At 45.9% G+C, this 18941-nt stretch overlaps 2 protein-coding genes across 5 annotated transcripts in view; both read left to right on the forward strand.

Moving 5' to 3' along the window:
- The window catches only part of FNDC3A (fibronectin type III domain containing 3A), a 187190-nt gene extending 178063 nt beyond the window's left edge, over positions 1 to 9127 (forward strand). For all 4 annotated transcript variants that reach the window (XM_062194208.1, XM_062194206.1, XM_062194207.1 and 1 more), the window contains one exon: positions 6560 to 9127. In XM_062194208.1, coding sequence (XP_062050192.1) covers positions 6560 to 6874 — 315 coding nt within the window. In that variant the 3' untranslated portion in view covers positions 6875 to 9127. The remainder of the gene's footprint in view (positions 1 to 6559) is intronic.
- A 5108-nt stretch (positions 9128 to 14235) lies between these two features.
- Positions 14236 to 16092, forward strand: MLNR (motilin receptor). Its single transcript, XM_062195340.1, has 2 exons — positions 14236 to 15100; positions 15755 to 16092. The coding sequence occupies exons 1-2, from the start codon at positions 14236 to 14238 to the stop codon at positions 16090 to 16092; spliced, it is 1203 nt and encodes a 400-aa protein (XP_062051324.1).
- The last annotated feature ends 2849 nt before the right edge of the window (positions 16093 to 18941 follow it).

The raw sequence follows: 18941 nt of genomic DNA on the forward strand, positions 1-18941 counted from the left end.
CTTTGCCTGCTATTAAAGTTCCTAATTTGAGTCTCAATTCCTCTGCTTCTGATCCAGCTTCCTGCTAATGTGCACTCTGGGAAGGAGCAGGTGATAGCTCAGATACTTGGCTCCCCACCACCCACATGAGAAGCCCGGATTGAATTTCAGGCTCCTGGCCCTGGCTGGGCTTGGCCCTGCCCTGGCTGTTGCAGACCTTTGAGGAATAAACCAGCAGATGAAAGAGTGTATTCACAAGTCTGTGTGCTCTCCCTCTCTCTCACTCTTTCTCTCTCTCTCCACCCCTTTCAAATAAAATGAAAATAAATAGGAATGATTGGCTCCAGCTAGAATTGGGAACATTTTCTAAAAGGAGCATCATTGAAATGAGTCTTGTTAATGCCTGGGTACTTAAGAAGAGCCATAGCTTCTAAGGTGTGATTTGAGTAAGTCTCAAAAGTGGAATATGTAGTGGAGGGGACCAGGTCTCAGTGAGTTTTTATTCTGCAGCAGTAGAAACTCTAATGTTTTTAATAAGGGAAATACTATTGAGTTGGTGGTTGAATTTCTAATCTAGCCTATGAAAAAAACCTGTTCGGGACCCGTGCTGTGATGTAGCAGGTAAAGCCACCACATGCAGTGCCGGCATCCCATATGGGCACCAGTTTGAGTCCTGGATGCTCCACTTCCAATTCAGCTCTCTGCTTTGGCCTGGGAAAGCAGTAGAAGATGGCCCAAGTCCTTGGGCCCCTGCACCCACGTGGAGACCCAGAAGCTGCCTCTGGCTTCAGATTAGCCCAGCTCTGGCCGTTGTGGTCATTTGGGGGAGTGAACCAGTGGATGGAAAACCTCTCTCTCTCTCTGCCTCTCCTTCTCTCTTTGTGTAACTCTGACTTTCAAATAAATAAACAAATCTTTAAAAAAAAAAAAAACTATTCAAGTTATAATATTACTGGTTGGAGGCTGGAAGGAGGAGGGGAGTAGGGAGAGGTTGGAAGGCAGGGAACTGGAAGCATATGAACCTGGCAGGAATAAGAAGTGCCTGTGACCTTAGACCAAGCTTAGGAACAAATTGGTTTCTTTGCATTCTTCCCTTTCGTCATCCCTGTTTCACCTTTCACTGACTTTGCCCAGACCTTTGGTGTTTGCTTTCCACCATATGCCTTGTCTGGTAGCACTTCATTTGCTCCCATTCTCTAAAATGGCATTCTCTCTAACTTTCAACATTGCTGTCTCATACACATCCTAACTTCCTATATAGCTGACCTTACCAGGTATTAGGAGGAAGACACTTTATACCAAAAGTGTTATGTCTAATGGCTCTTTTTTTTTTTAAATAAAGATTTGTTTATTTGAAAGGCAGAGTTATGGAGAAGCAGAGAGAGAGAGAGGTTTTCCATCCACTGGTTCACTACCCCAAATGACCACAACGGCCAGAGCTGGGCTAATCTGAAGCCAGAGGCAGCTTCTGGGTCTCCACATGGGTGCCGGGGCCCAAGGACTTGGGCCATCTTCTACTGCTTTCCCAGGCCATGGCAGAAAGCTGGATTGGAAGTGGAGCAGCCAGCACTCGAACTGGCACCCATATGGGATGCTTTACCCGCTATGCCACAGCACCAGCTCTGCTGTTTCTTTAATCCTCTCAGAAATATGTACATTAAAAAAAATAGTAAGTGTTTTAACCAAAAACTGATGCTTCCAGTGATTATAGCTGGATTACATGAACATTTAGAGGAATAGCCACTTTCAAAGTAGACCCACTCTACCTGGGAGTTTGAACCTAAGGCAGTTTTTATGTTGGAACTCATTATGTTGCATGTATCAGAAAAACTATATTGAGTTGTCTTAAAAACAGTGTAAATTCGGTTAAGGAAAAACCCTGAGGTAGGCAGGCAGGCTGCAGGATTGGGTGATCCAGCAGCTTAATGCAGTCATCAAAGACTTGATTTCTCTCATCATCATCATCAGTGACTGCCCTTAGCAGTGGGGGAGCCTACTCATTCACAAAAAGGGCAAAGAAAGCACTCATATTTCAAAGGTCAATGACTGTGCTAGGGCTTAAGCCAACCATAACCCACATTTGGAGCTAAGAGTGAGGCCAGTTTCTCCTGGTACATGGATGGGAAGATTAGGGTTTGACACTTCTAACCAAAATCAGAGTTCTGTTGGCAATGACAGGAAATAGCATTCTCCACAGAAACAGAGCCAAGAGGATATAGAGATATATAGAAATAGATTTGTTAAGATGGATTGGCTTACTTCAGTCATGGATCCTAAGAATACCCACATTCTGCTGTGTGCAAGCTTGAAAGCCAGTGGTGTATAGTTCTAGTCCAAACCCCAACATCTGAGAACCAACAGTGCCAGTGACCAAGGGCAGGAGAAGATGGATGTCCCAGTTCAAGAGAGGGAACTTTGTCTACCTTGTTGTCTTACCCAGACTCTAAACAGACTGGATGATGCACACCCACGTTGGTGAAGAAGTATCTTGTTTACTCAGCCTACTGACTTGGATGCTTGTCTATTCCAGAAACACCCAGAGCTAATGTTTCAGCACCTCTGTGAGCATCCGTTAGCCCAGTCAAGTTGACAGATGAAATAAACCAACACTGCCTGTACTGGGGCCCATTGGATTCTGTACAACTTCTTCCTTCCTTAAACTCCTAAACTCAGATTCTCAAGAACAGTGTTCCTCAGAGTAACCTACAACTTGAATCTGGGAGTGGTGCTCACAGTTCTGTTTGGCTTTTTGTTTTTTTAAGTTCAAATTGATGTTAAGCACACTAAATTTAAGACTATATGCACAGTAAACTTAACCTCTTCTCTAAAAGCTCTAAGATCATTTGCAGCAATGATAGGGGAAGAAGGCACAGATAAGAGCTAAATGGTTTTTTATCTGTGTGTACTTTTTTATGGTGATTTTCTCTGTTCTTCCTGAATTGATCACTAGAGAACAATTATTCACAATAGTATGTCCATAAATTATACAAAGATCACATGTGGCCATATGCACCAAATTATGATAGCATAAGCCTTATAAGTCATAATAAATATATTTAAATATGAAATACATAATATATCCTAAGGGAAAATTTAAATTGAGTCTGTACTCAGTCCAAAAGTGTATGCTAAAAGCATTGTCTTATACAGGAGACTTCAAAAGTTTGTGGAAGAGTAAGTTTATTTTAGTGCAAACACAATTTGAATTGTTTTTTCATAATATGTATTTTCTATCAATTTTTAAGAAACCCCTCGTTTTAATCACTATAAATAATACTGTGCATATTATTCACACATAATCAGGTTATGTGTTAATACACAGAAAATGACAACAGTGAAACAATCTGTTCCTCTACAGGGACAGTTTGCAAAGTGGGTACCTTTGATAGAAACTTGCACTCTTATCCTTGAAAGAAAGAAAACAGGACTATTTTGAAGTTAATGAGTTATCCAGCCAACCAAGTAGGTTTTTAGGATATAGAGGTAGAGATACAAACAAATAAGAATTGGATTCACCTTTATTGGTCCCCATTCCTCAACTGTTCTTTCTTCACACCATAACATAGTCATAAAGCTAACATAAAGACAAACTCCAGCTTATGAAACTCTTCATAAATTTCGTTTAAGGTTTTTCTATAAAATTCTATTGTAGTTGACATTATTTCAAAGTTCTTGGCCCAACTAGGCATGTACAAACTTCATAAGCTTAGATTTTAGTCTGCATTTATTCTGTTAAAATATAAAGTAAAAATATTAATCTCTTGCTGCTATTCTCTTAACTAATATTGGCCTCACCCCATCTATAAATGAGTAATTGATTCATAGCAAATGTAAGGAGCTGTTTGATTTTAGTTATACATAGTAGTATCTGTGTTCCCATAGCAAAGGGACCAAATATAGACTTAGAATTTTTACTTTCCCTTTATTGCGAAGGCCAAATATGTAATGGAGATAGAGGTATAAGTGGTATTATTTATCTTAATTCTTATTTCACACTCTAAGATCTAACCTAATTCGCCTCAAACTTGAGGCTAATTTGAATAACTTATATGTATAAGCCTTCTTAAGTTACCTTTAGCAATTAATGTGTTTTCCTCAATTCTGTGTCTACAGTTACCTTTAAGATGTATACCTGTTTAGAGATGCTGGTATCCTCCCAGCATCTGAAAACTTGATCTCATCATCTTTCCTCCTTCTCTTTTCCAACTTCTTCCTTATTTCATCATTCTCATAGGCTCCAATATCATCTCATTTCGCAAGATTTAAATTCTTGGACGAATTGTTTTTCCTAACAACTCTTACTTTAAAATCATTTCTAGATCCACCTTATTATACTTGTATACAATACAGCAAGAGCCCCTATTCCACCTGGCTCACTTCAATCCCTCACACATAGTCCTGTAATCAGGATTCCTTCGACACTGTTTTAATGTCACATATCTAAAGTGGCCCTTTCTGAATTAAACCTAAACTTCTAATACTTAATGTATTCCTTCTCTCTGCCAGAACTCTCATCATCCTCCTGCCATTTGTTGAGGCTTTTTCCCTAACTAATATTACCATGCTCATTCAGAAATGTGTAAGAAATAAATATTAATAATTAAATTCACTTTTTATATCCATAATACAGACACACTGTTTTTTAAAGATTTTATGTATCTATTTAAAAGGCAGAGTGCTAGAGAGACAGAGACAGAGAAGGGTCTTCCGTCTGCTGGGTCACTCCCCATATGGCTGCAACGGCCGGAGCTGGGCCAATCCGAAGCCAGGAGCTTCTTCCAGGTCTCTCACATGAATGCAAGGGTCTAAGAACATGGGCCATCTTTTACTGCTTTCCTAGGCCATTAGCAGAGAGCTGGATTGGAAGAGGAACAGCTAGGACATGAGCCAGTACCCATACAGATTACAGCACCACAGCCGGAGGCCTAGCCTACTGTGCCACAGCACCAAACCCCAAATAAATTAAGCTCATTGTTATGTGTATAGTTTTACATGGCTTCCTAAAACAGACTTCTGTTTTGTTAATCCTTTTGTCATCTTCCAGACTACGTTTCCATGCCTTTGAAACATTTATCTGCATCCTCAGAACTAATATTTACCATTTTCTTTAAGATTCATCATAAGGCTGGCTTTCTTCAATTAAAGTTCCTTTATATGTCTCCCAGCATCCACATTTTGACTTGATAGTCAATTCATTAATTTAGGGGCCTTTTATTAACACCTTCTGTACTCATATGCTAGATTCTGGAGACAGCAAAAATGAAATGGACATCTTCATGCTGCTTTTGGAGCAAACCAATATGTAAAAATGTAGATTTACAACCTAGACATAATTGTGGCAGCTAAAGAAGAGTGCTAACCTAGCTGTTGGTTGATATGACTCATAGTCCACCAGCTAACTGGAGGAACTCAATTGGGAAGTCACTTAATTGTGAAAGCCTTGGTTTTCTCTGTTGGAGTAATAGGGGTGGGGCTTATTTGTGGATATGATAGCTTCCATAGCACTCATATAAGCTGGGCACTGTGGTAAGTGCGTTAACAAGGACTTTCGGTTCTTCATCTTCATAATTATCTTACAAATCAATTACTATTAATGCTTGCTGCTCTGAGGTAATGGTCTAAAATCTCATGGAATGTGAACTGGGAGAAGAGAGCTTAGACCCCAGGCTGACCAGTTCCAGTATATGTGATCTGAAAGGCAGACTGACACAGGAGGATACAGAGAGATCTTCCATCTGCTATTTCACTCCCCAAGTGGCAGCAAGGGGCTGGTCCAGGCCAAAACCAGGAGCCTGGAATTCCATCCAGGTCTCCTACATGGGTGGCAAGGGCCCAAGTACTTGGGCCATCCACCACTACTTTCCTGGGCACATTAGCAGGAAGCTGGATCAGAAGCGGAGCAGCCGGACCTCAGCTGGGGCCTAAGCCAGCACTGCTGGTGTAGCAAAGTAGCAGCCTAACCCACTGTACCACAATGCCAGCCCCACATGTGTCATCTTAATAACTTACACATTCCCTTAAAAAGAATTCCATTGTTTTTATTTCCCTTTAAGACATAGCAGAGGGTCCTTCTCTGTGATTCTAAATGATCTCATCTGAGAAATTTGTAAAATGATTTACTGTGGACACCTATATTAAAGCTTGCCTTATGCATTGGTTTCATTCAACAGGTATGTTTGAAATTGTATGGAAAATTGGCAGCTAGGCAAAGATATAATGGAGGGAGTAAGATTAAATGCTATCCTTCCGTTCATGGAATGATTTCACCAAAAAAAAAAAAGACTTATATTTGAGGGAAAAGCCTGAGAGCCAGGTTGCTGTTCAGGGACACATTTCCAATGACTTACTCCTTAATTCATCTTTAACGTCTGTGAAGGAAGATCTCACATCCTTAACTTTTCTAATTTTTCTTACTCTTATACAGCAGACAGACAAGTACTTTAATGGCTAGGTATTTTTTTAATGTCATTTGAAAGACAAAACCAATGATGTTCACTTGCTTTCATGTCAAAAATGCTTTTAAAAGATGTTAATTCTAACATCTTTTCTGTTTCCTGTCCTTCTGATATTTTATTAATAGATTTACAAAGGTCCCGAGTCCACTTTCCGGTATTCCAGCCTTCAGCTCAACTGTGAATATCGCTTTCGTGTGTGTGCCATTCGCCAGTGCCAAGACCCAGTGGGGCACCAGGACTTAGTCGGCCCCTACAGCACCACCGTGCTCTTCATGTCTCAGAGGACTGAGCCACCAGCCAGCGCCCACAGGGACTCTGTGGAGAGCACCAGGACCCGGCGGGCACTCAGTGACGAACAGTGTGCCGCTGTCATCCTGGTGCTGTTCGCTTTCTTTTCCATTCTGATTGCCTTTATCATTCAGTACTTTGTAATCAAGTGAAATATAACTTTATTTTTAACACTGTATTACATTTTATTTTGTCATATACTAAAATTATTTCTGTGTTGCTTTTACAAAAACAGTGGCATTTAGCACTGGCATTGAGACTACAGCACATCATTTTTGCCATTTTCAGTGCTTATATTGTTAGGTAGAGGCTGGCACTTTATTAGAGGACGAGCCAGAGAAATATCAATTTGGGGGGAGGTGTTTGATTGGGGCTTTTTTTTTTCTTTTTTCCTTTTTTTTTCTTCTTTTTCCCCATTTTTGTTTCCTTTTTTTATTGACATGCCTTCCCATAGAATAAACTTTGTAAGAGGCAACAATTTATAACCAGTATTTTGACTGTCAGCATGAGTTTAACAGTGATAACCTGATCTATTTGTTTTAAAGATTACCGAGTGAAAAATTGGGAATGGATAGAATTTACACTAACATGCTATACAAAAAATGTTAAAGTCTGATGCTGTGAAAGCAATCTAGTGCTATATTTCTACCTCCTCATTTGTCTTAATTATTTGGTAAATGGGATTATGATGAATAACTGGAGGGGCTTAGCAAAAAAAACTGGATGAAAGAATATGCATAAGAAAAGAAATTTCTTGTTTGATAAATGTGGAGTTCTTCATTACAAATAAATACACGTGAAGTCACAGATGAGTCACATAAAGAAAGCACAGGCTTTTACTTGGCCTAAAAATATTTTAATGTTTACTCAAAAAGTACCTCTTCTTGGAACCTGGAAAAAAACAGAAGACATTTAGATAGTTATTTTTTAAAAAGTAATAAAAATCAACTCTGAATTTCAAACCTAATAGCTTCTGTTTTGTGAGCCTTCAAACTGTATGTAAGTGTATAAGGGCATTCAGATTCATATGGCATACATAAACTAGACATACCAAGTGTAAAAATACATATATATATGTGTGTGTGTGTGTATATATATATATATATATATATGTGCACACACTCAGTCCTTCCATCTGATACAGGCTAGTTTTGAAGAACTCCCACAAGTTTTGCTGCTTCTCCCATAACTACTGCCATCACCATCAGAATTCATAATCAAACCTAACTTTTTTTGTTTGGGGCACCAAATTTGAAGACAAAATTACTTTGCACCAGTAAACTTCAAGCTGCTTTCTTTCTTGAAAAACTAATGTTTAATGTATAATGTCTGTTTGGATACTGTTCCAAATTGTTGATTGCATGTGGTTAATGTTGCATTAGAGCACTTTGCAATTACATAATTCATTAATGTATTGTGAGCTTGCATTTGTGAGTTATTGGATGATCAGGTTGAATTTTGTCAAGTATCACATTGTACATCTTGCCTAGACATCAAAGACTCCCAGTAATAATACAGTTTGTAATGAAACTATCTGAATTTCTTGTTTTATCACATGTTATCTGTAAAACACCTGTAACTAGCTTTTTAATTTATTATTTGAATTTTAGGGTAGAGAATCACTAATTTTTAGTTGCTGATGTTAGCATTTTAGTGATTACTAAGCACTTCTGTCAGTCTTTGAAAAAGGAACGTATGTTTTGTGCTTTGAAGATCTCTGAAGAGTTTCCCTTATAACAGAATGGGCATGTATTGTAAGTGTTTAATGTCAAATAATCTGTGCTGTAGAAAAAACATTAACCTTTGTTCAAAAAAGAAATGGATAAACTTGGCCTTTCCGAGTGGTAAGAATGATCTGTCACTATAATATACTGTATGTTTACATTTTATTTAAATTTAATCTCTTATGTATAGGGTGATAACCTTCCCCCAAACAACAGTGATTGCGATTGTTTTCTAGAAACTTCTTAAAAGTGCCACATTTGGCAGTACAAATGAGTTTGAGTGTAATAGCCCAGAGATTTCTATATAGTTGAATGTCTAAAATGGTAAAATGTGCCACTGTGGCAGGTTACAGTGGCTTATGTTTTTCATAGTGATTCAAATGAATTCCTATTTTTGATAGTAAATGTCATTTAATAGTGTACTTGCCATTTGAGCCTCACTGCAAAATGAGTGCAGAGGAGAAAACAATTTTTAATGTAATCTTGATTTTACCTCATATACTGTACATTCCAAAAACTCTAAACTTTTTAAAGATATAGATACACTACCAAACATATCATCTTGAAATTGTATAAGGTTGCGCTCCATACAAATGAAGAAATATAATCTCATAAAAATACATAAACTATGTAGCAAAAGTATCTTTAAAATCCATGGAAAATAAAAGTTGTATCATTCTTTTTTGAGGTATGTTTATTGCATTCATATACATTCATGATTTGCAGCCCGTTTGAGACAATGAAATGCTAAGTTCTCCCCTCTTGTAATGAGCTTTAAACAGTTTACCCAACACTATTCAGATCAACACAAGAAAACCCATATTCTTAAAACGAATAAGAGTACAGTGGACTAAACAAAGAAATCAGAAGTTTTAGTTAGCCCAGTGACTTGATTCTGTATAATTCATTAAATATCTTGCTTCCTTTATAGGCATAAAAATACAATGATTTCCAGGTAAACTTCCCATTGTGAGGAAAATCCCTGACCCCTCCTCACCTTTCCTATATCTCTGAGCTATTTCCTGACACCTTTCTCCTGCCTCCAGGGCCCCAGAACCTTACTTGGTACTGGTACTGGTACTGCTGGATCTGCCCTCCAGCTCCCGAAAGTTCAACATTCCCTCTCATCCCCCACTAAAATTTTCATCCCCTGGCCTTCCTCCCAGGCATTCATTGCTTTTGAGTTGCCAAGCAAGTCACTGACTGCCCCACCTGCACATGCTGCACTAAACTTTAAAATGTTAGGCTGGTGGGGAGGTATTTTGGATGTCAGAACACCACTCCACACAAACAGGAGGTGTGAGTCCAGGCTCCAGAGGACATAACTGCACATATGACCGCTGGCTTTTCCCTGAAGATTGCAAACATGAATTTTGCACATCATAGTTGAGTATCCCCTTGGTTGGTCTCCTTCTCAACACTATGAATAAGTTGTCCTTGCAGGAAGATCCATGTATATGTTGGTCAAGGAGGCAAACAGACTTTAAAAGAAAATAGTTCCCCCAAACTTAACATAAGCAGTAATTCTGCATCCTAACTGTCCCCTTTAAGATAATGTATAAAGGGGCCGGTGCTGTGGTGTAGTGGGTAAAGCAGCTGCCTGCAGTGCCGGCATCCTGTATGGGTGCTGGTTCAAGTCCCAGCTGCTCTACTTCCAATCCAGCTCTCAGCTATGTCCTGGGAAAGCAATAGAAGATGGCCCCAGTCCTTGGGCCCCTGCACCCGCATGGGAGACCCAGAGGAGGCTCCTGGCTTTGGATCAGTGCAGCTCTGGCCATTGCAGCCAATTGGGGAGTGAACCAGTGGATGGAAGACTGACTCTCTCTCTCTGCCTCTCCTTCTCTCTGTAACTCTTTCAAATAAATTTTTTTAAAAAAAAAAAAAGCTAATGTATATGCCCTCAAGGTCATCCTGATATATCATTTTCTCATGTTCCTAAAGGAAAAGGGGGAAAAAAGGGTTAACAAGAGAACCAAGATTGCAATAATCCTGGTCATCTAACTCTCAGAGTTATGCTTTCACATATTTATGTGCTGTAATGGCTGTGCTCATCTCATGTACTAAGATGATTTTGCCATGTCCCACAAAATGAGGCTTCTGTATTATAAGCTAGAAAACACTTCCCGAGCAGAATCTGGATGATACCTAGCACTTTAACTGGTAGTGCTGCGGTCTACATACCAAGAGGCTCACTGGACTGTAGAAGTTAACTGAACCGCTCTTACTGGTTGCCCTAGTAAATGAGGGTAACTTCTCTGTGCTTTTGTCTTCTTATCTGTAACATAGGAACCCCTTTCCCACCCACTAGTGCTGTAGTTCAGGATTAAATATATGTACCTTGCTCTTAGCAAGTATTAGCTTTATTTTTATCTAAGATCCCACCTGCCAAAAGCTGACTGTGAACCCTCCAGCCCAAAGGCCAAGAGCCTATTGATATACTAGCCTCTTGCTTCCAGGGACACAGGGCCATAGCCACACCAGACCTAGACCCACTCCTGCCCACATAAGTATCGGGTAGAGAAAGGCTTATGGGGCCAAAGAGAGAGATGTCCATACTCCAGGTCTAAGAACTTCCTCTCATGGATGAAATACGAAGTCAGGAAGCTGGTGAGTGACTATACGAAAACTAGAAAACAGAGTAGGTCAGATCTGCAGGGAATGGTCCCAATTTCTTCCCAAAACATGCAATTCTAAAGCCATTATAATAATGGCTCAGATACATCCTAAGGGCCAATTCCTGCTTGAAACTTAAATACAGCAATGTTGTGGAAAAGGCCCATTGGTAATCCATCTCTGTGTATGTCTTCCCTGTTGAACCAGATTATCCATGAATACTGGGCACCCATTACAATCAGCACTGTTCACTGCTGGCAACTCTCAAGAAAATGGTCCATGATTCAGCAGAAGCCTATTCATTCCCTGAATTAACAAACATTTATTAAATGTCTTGCTTTTACCAGGTTCTGATCCAGGGACTAGGGAAAGCACAATGAACACACTGAAAGCCTTGACTCTGGCACACAATGCTAGGAGGTGAAAAGAGATAACAAATGAATAGCTAAGTAAATTCAACAGTATCCCTGTTGATAATGCACTATATAGAGAAAAATACAACAGATGGAGGGTGATCCAGAACACTCAGAGACTCCGACACCATGGTTGGGTGGTGTGGATTTGAAACCCAGGTAGCCTGCATCAGAGTCACCATGGTGAGTGGGAAGGAGTTAGGGAGCCTCTAGCCCAGGCTGGGGAGACCCTCAGGCCTTGGATCTACATGAACAACATGAGAAAGACTCAGGAATCCACATCCTGTGAGAGCCCAGTGGGGGATGTGGGTGCCCTTTGAAGCATTGGCTGAGTCAAAGAAAGGCACCACACCTTGAGTAGACAGAGGCCTCTACCTCCAAGGCTGGCAGGGCAGCCAGGATGAAAGAGGCCAGCCCTGGCACCCCAGAAGCCAGCATGAAGTAGGGCACTCCTCACCCCTTCCTGCTTCATAAGAACCTTTAAGCCACCTGTTCCCTGCCCGCCCCCTTCCACCTAAGCCAACCCAGGAAAAGGCGCATTGTCGATGAGAACTGAACACTTCCTGGAGGGTCTGATTAATTGGTCAAACCGGACTGTCCTTTCCTCAGGCCAGATCATTCATTTCCTCTGGCTGCCCAGCAGCTGAGAGCTCCATGGAAAATCAGATCAACTACAGATGGAGACTACATTTTCTCTGCCAAGGAATCGTGACAGGGAGAAGCGGAGCAATGAATGCAGAAACTGTTAAGAAGCTTTGCTGGACACATGGAAATGCTCCAGAGGAGACAAAATCTGATGATGTGCAAGGGAGAAAGTTGACATAGTGATCCCCTTAAGGTGGGGCAAGGCGGGCTCGGCAGCTACAAGCTACTGGCTCATTCCGCAGCAGAGTGGGGGAGGCAGGTGAGGGCGGCAGTGAGAGGAGAGAGAAGCTTTCTTCCAGGTCTCCCATGGTAGGAGGTCACCTGTGGGTGTTTCAGTAGGGAGGAGGAGGAGGAGGCGTGAAAGCCTGGTGTGGAGGGTGGGACAGTGAATGAGGCAGGGTAGGTGCTGGGACTGCTGGGCTAATAAAACCTTGGCTGGAGTAGGGCGCTCAAGGACAACAGCGGTGCTTTGGGAGCAGGCTTAGCCCTGGTGTGGCTGGGTGCGAAAGGGCCGGAGCCCATGGAAGTTAATGAAGTCAAACTCAATGCCGGGCTTTAGGATGGGTGGACATAGCGATGAGGGAGGGGACAGGGCCATCTCCATCCAGGCTGGGGCACCTGCTCTGGAGAGAGCCCTGCAAGGGAAGCCAGTGCTGGGCCAAAGCCAGGTGTTAGGCCCTAAGGAAAGGAACAGGGAGCAGAGGCTGAGCCTTTATGCGCTGCAAGACAGGCGTTCAGCCACGTGACAAGGTAGCTAGACAGGAGCCCAGGTGCAACGTGAGGAAGGGCTCCAGAACAAGGGGAATCTGCGTGAGGGAACGAGGAAGCCACTGTCCTCTTCAGGGCCCCGCGACGGGCGCCCAATATCCCGCCAGGGATCTGCTGCTCAGAGTCCTGGTCTTCACGCAAGAAAGAATTCAGCCGTGGGACAGAGAGCAGTAGTACACATGCTAGCAAAGTGTAATGAGGACAAATAACGAAGAGCACACACGTGACAGAGCAGGCAGGCACCTCAGGAAAGAACTGCGCTCACACTGCAGTTTTTCCGGCTGTTGGGAATGGGCCTTCTTTGTTCTCCTCCTATTCCCCCCCCCCCCCCGCCCCCGACTGTCCCTGGGGGGAGGGCTTTCTGTGTGTGGAGTCCCTCCCAGAACTTCATCATAGCCCCCTTGGTGGAGAGCAGATGTGCTGAGGCCAGCGGGACAGGACGGAACAGCGGCTGGCTAGGGCGGCGGCCCAGGCACGGCCACGGAGCCAGCAGCGTCCAAATCCCAGTCCTGCCTGCTGATGGCCGGGCAGACGCACTCTGTTCACGGCCAAAGGAGCTGAGGCCATGAGACTAAGTGGAAGGCGCCAGGTCACACACTCAGTTTAAAGTATTCAATAAGGGGTCAGCTATTGACATCCAAACCATGGTGAACTGCCACCTACATCAGTTTTAGCCCTTTCCCCAAATTTTCGTTTTTTCGGGTGTTAGCAAATAGTCTTTAAGTTTATAAAACATTGTGTTGGTAAGAACAATACATCACACGGGAAAATAAGAGTACACGTAAACAAAAACCAGTATTTAGCCTTGTTCTTTAAAGTAAGCAAGTATGCTCATCACTTCCGTGGATTTCAGGGATCCCTGAAATGATCTAGTCAATTATTTGGTCAGTTCCCCACCACCACCACGCGCAAATTTACAGAAGTGACCGGGGCGGGGTCAGAACCGCACCGACCCAAGGTCACACAGCGTCTAAATGGGGCGTGGAGCCAGGAGGTTCGCAGGATCCCGGTCCGGACTCCTCAGAGCGGCGCGCCAGGGCCCAGTCACCGACCTCTGCGGGGTTCAGGAACCGCTCCCCAGGACGCGCAGGGCTCGCGCGCCGCGGCCGCAGGGTGTTCCTACTGCTGGCGAGGGAAGCGCCCCCCGAACACCACGGGCCGGGCGTGGCGGGCCGCGGACTGGGGGCGGAGACTGCGCTCTCTCGGAGCCCCAGGGAGCGGACCCCGCGGACAGCGTTGCTGCCGGGCAAGGGCCACTCGAGGCGTCCGGGTGCGCGCGGCTGGAGAGCAAGCGCTCGCCGAGCGGGGCCACGCGCGGGGCTCCGGACCCTCCCGGGGCCCGGCACGCCCATGGGCAGCCCCTGGAACGGCAGCGACTGCCCCGAGGACGCGCGGGAGCCGCCGTGGGCCGCGCTGCCGCCGTGCGACGAGCGCCGCTGCTCGCCCTTCCCCTTGGGCACGCTGGTGCCGGTGACGGCCGTGTGCCTGGGCCTGTTCGCCGTCGGGGTGAGCGGCAACGTGGTGACCGTGCTGCTGATCGGGCGCTACCGGGACATGCGGACCACCACCAACCTGTACCTGGGCAGCATGGCCGTGTCCGACCTGCTCATCCTGCTCGGGCTGCCCTTCGACCTGTACCGCCTGTGGCGCTCGCGGCCCTGGGTGTTCGGACAGCTGCTCTGCCGCCTGTCGCTGTACGTGGGCGAGGGCTGCACCTACGCCTCGCTGCTGCACATGACGGCGCTCAGCGTGGAGCGCTACCTGGCCATCTGCCGGCCGCTGCGCGCCCGCGTCTTGGTCACCCGCCGCCGGGTCCGCGCGCTCATCGCCGCGCTCTGGGCCGTGGCGCTGCTTTCGGCCGGGCCCTTCTTCTTTCTGGTGGGCGTCGAGCAGGACCCCGCGGTCTTCGCGGCCCCGGACCGCAACGGTACTGTGCCGCTGGCCCCCTCGTCGCCCGCCGCGGCGTCCCCGCCGTCGGGGCCCGGAGCGGAGGCCGCGGCTCTGTTCAGCCGCGAGTGCCGGCCGAGCCGCGCGCAGCTGGGCTTGCTGCGCGTCATGCTGTGGGTTACCACCGCCTACTTTTTCCTGCCCTTCCTCTGCCTCAGCATCCTCTACGGGCTCATCGCGCGGCAGCTGTGGCGGGGCCGGGGCCCGCTGCGAGGCCCGGCGGCCGCGGGTCGGGAGAGGGGCCACCGGCAGACCGTCCGCGTCCTGCGTAAGTGGAGCAGCGTCCCTGCCGAGCTCGGCCGCGCCACCTCTTCCAGCTGCCTGCCCTTCGAGTTCCCACTCCAGCCCCCACCTCTGTATTTCCAGAGAAACCCAGTTCCTGTCCCCCCCGCCCCCCAGGAGCTCAGGGGAACCCCAATACCCAGGTCCGATCTGCAGCAGTCATTTTCCGCAGCCGCTGAGGTCCGGGATGGGTGAGTGGAGGGTGTCAGTCCCATTGCGGGTCACTGACAGTAGCCTGGATAGGACTGGGCACCTTGCATTAGGCCAAAGACATTACTGAATGTTGTTTTGCTGAGGGCTACCGTGCACCTGCAGCTGTCAAAAAGGTGAAAGGCATGCCGCTGAGTTCTTTCCGATGGCGAACAGAGAGCCTGCAAGGGAGACTACAAAAGGCTCGTTGGGGGAAATCGCTCCTGGTTTATGTCCGGCCTCGGTGACACATTTGTGAGCCTGAGATGCGGTTTTGAAGCAAGTATTGCTGCAGTCTGCAGCCTGGTGGTTTTCCTGGCGTAGGGATCTGGCTACTTTATGTTTGCCTAATTGATTGTACTGTTCCTTATTACCGCAGATGGTGTCTGAGGGGGTCCTTAGTTGATTTTGAGTGCTCTTGCTAATTCCGGCGCCTGTTCTTGTTTTGCAGTGGTCGTGGTTCTGGCCTTTATAGTGTGTTGGCTGCCTTTCCACGTTGGCAGGATCATTTACATAAACACCCAAGACTCGCGGATGATGTACTTCTCCCAGTACTTTAACATTGTTGCGCTGCAGCTTTTCTACCTGAGTGCATCCATCAACCCAGTCCTCTACAACCTCATCTCGAAGAAGTACAGAGCGGCGGCCCGCAGACTGCTGCGCGAAAGCCGAGCGGGGCCCAGAGGCGTGTGCGGAAGCCGGGGCCCTGAGCAGGACGCTGCAGGGGACACTGGCGGAGACACAGCTGGCTACACCGAGACCAGCGCTAACACAAAGATGGCTGCGTAGCCAGCACAGCCAAGCCAGCCCTGGGACTTCAGGTCTGCAGGGAACTGGAGACTACGGGAGAACAAGTGGGAAGACTTAGCTGAAATATTGCAAATTGGTAAAGAAATGGGCGGCATGATTTTTTAAAAATCAAGCCAGGAAATCTAACTGCACCACCTGCTCTGGTTTCCCTTTTGTGTGCTCCCAAGACGGTTCACTTTAGCTTCATGAAATCCCACATCACAACACGGTTTCCAGAAAGATTGTCTCAATCTTCCTTCTCCTGTTTGGAAATGCAACTGCTCCTTGGACAGTTAAGTGACTCCAAGAGCTGATGCCTAACCACGGCCACCTCTGACATCGGGGTATGTTTTGTTTTTACCTTTAGGATGTAAATAGGATGGTGCCTCTACCAAAAGCCAGAATTAATAATCCTAGGAGTTATCTAATGCCCATATATGGCAGCAAAAACTTTTAGAAGGAAACCCAAGGAAGCCCAGGTGAGTTACAAAGTTCAGGGTTCCATCTCTCTCCAGGCTCAGAGCAAATCATAGCATAGGCACAATATCCCATTTGAGGACTGTGCATAAACAACTGTGTTGCAACACCTTCTCTCCTAGACTGCCCAAGGGGCCTTCCCAGTGCCCTTGGCTTTGAATGAGGTGGCAAACCTGGGCACAGAAACATGAGGGCAGCGCCTCTGCAGGACTGGGGGTGCCGAGATGGCTACCAGTGACATTGCCACAGAACTTTGCTGTGCCCTGTCATGCCTCAGCATGCTGGGACAAATGTTCTCACCCCTGTTTTACCAGTGATGGGCCTGAATCTTAGATTTCAGGATGGGGAGGTCCTGAGTCTGAATTCGGTCTTGAAGAACTCACCCACTCCCACACCAAGACGCTGCTCTTCCTGAAAATATCAGGGTCAGGGGGCGAAAGAAAACAGCTGGGGCATTGTGATCAATGTCTCTGTAACTCTGTTTTTTACCATTTGAAATAGAAATGTGCTCTCAGAGAGCTACTGCTGTGTCACACAACTTCCAAGAGCCTCACTCCCAGGGTGCTTTATGTGAATGGCGTCCCCTGGAGGTGGACCAGACAGTTTGCTCCGTTGTCCATGGCTGGGTTGTCAGATTGGTGAGGTTCGAGGGTAAAGGACAGTAGACTGTTGAAATGGCTAAGGAATTTGTGCTGAGATCCTCACGAATCCTCAAGTCCACAAATATCAGAACAGCATCTGATGCTGTAAAATATAACCAGTAATGTTACAGCAACACACAGAAGTGGAGTCATGGTCATGTGCGATGTGGAAACTCCGTGTTGGTCTTCGGGTAGCCTCACGGAGTTGCTGTGCTACTTCCTGTCCCAGGCCATTACAGCTTCTTCTGAATCGTTCCAACTTCAAATGACGAATACGTGAGCAACATACTGGCAGCTTTCTGTCGCCTTTCCCTTGATTGCCAAACATGGCTGAAGCACCTCAAGTCCTTGGCACTGGCTGCACTTGGGCAGGAGTGATACAGTCTCTTATCCACCTGTTCTCCCAGCCAAGGAGGAAGCACAGAGCCACCGTGTTCAGCAGATTTACAGGGCTTATTCGTGAAAAGAGTTCTGTGGTGAGATATGGTAGAAAACACCCCCTTGGGTATCTCCCCACCCCCTGACCTTACAACTCACAGGACAGTGTAACGTGGCAGAGGCTCAGAGAAGTTGCTTGCTCAGCACCTTCTTCACTTATTTTATAGCAGAGCCAATCCACAGCCTCCCTCCCCAGGAACTCCTCATGGAGTGAGAAGCACATAGGGAAGCCCTGGTGTAGGGGTTCTCACAGTGGGGAGGGGGCTCCCTTGTGCTGCTGCCCCCTTCTTTGTTTGGGAGCCCTAAACCACAGTGACCTGGGGCTGTGGCTACAGTCTTTCTGATCACAGAGTTCTCTGGAACTGTCAGAGGTGGCCTCTCCCCTGGGGACCACACTGATGGTCATATATACTAGATGTGGAAGAAAAGACTTCTCCTTTGAGCTTTCGGGTTCAGATTCTGGAGAACAGGGATTTACATCATGCATTTCTGGGCATAAGCAAGTCCCCAGATGTGGGCGTGGGGAGGGACACTCTTCCCTTCCCTAGAGGGTCCCGTGTGGTCTCGCCTGTTAGTAGGCTGTGAAATCAGTGTAGTGTGTCACATTTTTCTTTATTGGAAAGAAATGGACAATGATAACAGAACAGGGAATGTCAGAGCCTCACGTGTAGCAAGAATAACTATCATGTTGTGAAGCTTTTATTCCAGTTATGTTGATCGGTTCACAAAATAAAAAGCATTCTTAACTGTGGGTCATGGTCAAGATCATTTGAGAGGTTCCAAGATCAAAGTTGTTTTCTGCCCTGGCAGAGAGAGTGGCCTGGTCCTACACCAGGCTATAAAGGGGAGGCCCAGGGAAGGCCTGAGGGTGGCCAAGGCGGGGCTCCCTGAAAAGGGACCACTGTGTTGTGGTTTTTAGTCTCAGCCTCCCATCCCCTCCCTGGAGTGTATCATGGAAGCTGTGCGCTGGCCACTTCCTCCATCCCAACCAGGCCCATGCTGGCCTTCCAGAGACTCGTCTCAGAACCCCTTTCCTCTCCACCGGCCAAACCACTTTTCTTAGATAAGCTGCCAACTTCGGGGAAGGGTTTGTGTTTCATTCAGTCACATGGCAAACATTTTCCATGCATCTGCTAAATGCCAACCACGAGTGACAAATGACACCAGGAAAATTAGCACATGCCACGGTGTCCAAATCTATCAACCCTTGAATGGCATTTATGGTGTGAAATGTAGAATTCTGTTCTCTGGGCTAACCTGAGACTCAGCTCGCAAGTGAACAGGACTACAGCA

The sequence above is a fragment of the Lepus europaeus genome, chromosome 6 (assembly GCF_033115175.1).
Source record: "Lepus europaeus isolate LE1 chromosome 6, mLepTim1.pri, whole genome shotgun sequence".
NCBI lineage: Eukaryota > Metazoa > Chordata > Mammalia > Lagomorpha > Leporidae > Lepus > Lepus europaeus.

What these genes read in the sequence shown, in the direction of transcription:
- MLNR (XM_062195340.1), top strand. Translation starts at nt 14,236, where the DNA reads ATGGGCAGCCCCTGGAACGGCAGCGACTGCCCCGAGGACGCGCGGGAG. An exon ending in GCAGACCGTCCGCGTCCTGC is followed by an intron (nt 15,101 to 15,754) that starts GTAAGTGGAGCA and finishes CTTGTTTTGCAG; the next exon opens with TGGTCGTGGTTCTGGCCTTT.